The 2394-nt window shown below is 46.3% G+C and overlaps 1 protein-coding gene across 1 annotated transcript; it reads left to right on the top strand.

Annotated features, from left to right (window-relative positions):
* The first annotated feature begins 854 nt into the window (after positions 1-854).
* LOC133038453 (uncharacterized) lies at positions 855-2011 on the top strand. Its single transcript, XM_061116615.1, has 2 exons — positions 855-1140; positions 1212-2011. Exon 2 carries the CDS (start codon positions 1214-1216, stop codon positions 2009-2011), a length of 798 nt encoding a protein of 265 aa, XP_060972598.1. The 5' UTR covers positions 855-1140; positions 1212-1213.
* Positions 2012-2394: the final 383 nt, after the last annotated feature.

Here is a 2394-nt window from a genome sequence, read left to right as displayed (position 1 = left end):
CGGACATCTCCGAAATGGAGGCTGCGGAGATAGAGCTAGGTCCGATGTCCTCCGTAGACATCGAGAGGATGGTACAGGAGCTCGCTGAACCTGGGACAATCGATATCCGGGATAGCGAATCCACAGTGTCAGCACGCGACTACCTCATCCATACGAGACATGCTCCCGACATCGAGGTCGAGGAGGTGGAGGAGGAATGGACTACTCCAGTCCGCGAGTCAGGTGAGGAAGAAGAGGAAGCGGAAGGGAGTGGGACGGACTCAGTTGATGACTCCCAATTGAACGAACCTTTCTCATGCGAAGACCTAGTCTCGAGAGTCGTCAAATCTGACTTCACTACCTTTGTGAGGTTGAATTTGTTGCGACTCGCTTTTCAAAGTCCCAAACCTTCCCAGAGAGCGCATCTTCCGTTCACCAACCCTGCGATCATCCCTACAGAGGACGTGGTCATCTCAATACCCATTCTTCGATGTGGTGTATCGGTCCCGTTTCATCCTTTCGTTGCAGCGATTCTCAGACGTTATGACGTATCGCCTTTTCAGCTAACACCCAACAGTTATCGCACTGTTCTAGCATTCTATGCGATGTACATGGAGTACGCCCATAGGGCTCCGTCAGTAGAGGAGTTTAGTTACTTCTATGACATAAAGAGCGTGGGTCTTCATAATGGCTTCTTTTGCTTTAGTAAATGGGCGACTTCTGAAATAAACGGTATTGAGGGGATGGTCTCGAACATGGGCGATTGGAAGTCGAAATGGTTTTATATTTTTAAGGTTCCTGGGATCAGGACTGACTTTAATCGCAGACCCAGTATGTCGCATTTTTGTTGACTTAGATAAAACTTGTTACTTTGCTTTTCGAGATCTTTTGCTAACTCGTTCTTCTTTGTTGTCATCGCAGATAGACCAGCTCGACCAACGCTTGACGCGAATAAGAAGGGGGTAGCCGAAATTCTTGGGAGTCTTCCGGTACAAGATCGCGACTGGCGATTGCTGTGTACGACTGCCAAATTGCGAGAACATAAACTGATCCCTGAGAACGCGAGTCTTCAACGGGAGCCAGTATATAAAGAACCTTCTGAGAAACAGCAGGAGCGGATAGATAAACGTCTTTCTAAACAAACTCCTCGACAAACTTCAGGTAACTCGCCCTTTTGCTATAAATTGATGGATAGGATTGTGATTTTTACTTATCTGTTCCTTGTGTTGTAGACATGACTTTCTTGAAGTCTGCCCCTGTCCTGAAGATCAAGCAAAAGGGTGGAACACCAGCGACTTCGCCGGTCGTTGCCCAGAAGAGGAAGAGCGATGTGATGACTTCGCTTGCTGCAGATTCCTCCAAGAAGTTGGCTAAGACTACTCAGGACAAAGGGAAGAAAGTCGTCATCGACTCTCCTGTTCGTGCTCGCGATTTTCTGGCCATGCAGGAAAAATTACTGGCTGAGATTCCATACGAGGATCTTGCTTCTCGATCTACTGAACTGGCCGTGCAATCCATGGCTTTGTTTATGAAAGCCGCGGCTACTCCTTCAAAGGAAACTGACTCGCTGAAGAGGCAGAACGTCCATTTTCAAGAGAGCATAAAGAAGCTGAAGCAGGAGGTGGCGAGGATGGAGGAGCTTAACAAGGCCAAGGAGAAGGAGCTCGAGGAAGTCAACAGGGCCAAAGAACAGGTGGAGCTCGAGCTTAAGAAGTCGCAGGACACTAACGCTGAGATGGCTCGCGACTTGGAGGCTGAAAAAGAGAGTGGGAAGAAACAGTACGATCAGGCTGTGTCTGACTATATTTACACTACTCTTTCCAAGGTCCCTGACTTCGACTTCTCGCTGCTTGGAGCTGAGGCTGCGGAAATGGCTGAAGCTTTTCGCGCGATGTCTCCTACTCAGACTCAGGGTAACCTTCTTGATGAAACCGAGGGAGTACAGGCTGAAGAGGTCGAGAATGAAGTCGTGAGCAAGATCGCGGACGAGGCTGCTCCTGATGAGACTACTCCCATCGTTCCAGGCGTTTGATTATTTGCTATCTTATGTTGTTGTTTAATTTTCACTCTTACTCTTTTTTTTTTATATATGCGGTACTCGGGTACTCGCACTTCTGTACTCGGAGAATTTTATCTTACTTTTGGACATCTTTCTATCCTCGCGGGGATAGCTTACGTTTTATATTTACGCAGTACACGGGTACTTGCGATTTTATATATATATTTAACTTTGATCACAGCTTGGTGTGAACGCAATTATATTTAACTTTGATCACAGCTTGGTGTGAATGCAATTATATATATGCGACTTTTAATTACAGCTTGGTGTAACTCGGTAAATTAAATTACTCGAAAAACTTAATAAGTGATTTTATTCAAGCAATCAGTAATACATGCGGGTACTATGCCCCTATA

Source organism: Cannabis sativa, chromosome 5, assembly GCF_029168945.1.
Source record: "Cannabis sativa cultivar Pink pepper isolate KNU-18-1 chromosome 5, ASM2916894v1, whole genome shotgun sequence".
NCBI classification, from domain to species: domain Eukaryota; kingdom Viridiplantae; phylum Streptophyta; class Magnoliopsida; order Rosales; family Cannabaceae; genus Cannabis; species Cannabis sativa.
Note: the sequence above shows the minus strand (reverse complement) of the source record. Positions and strands in the feature narration are given on the sequence as shown.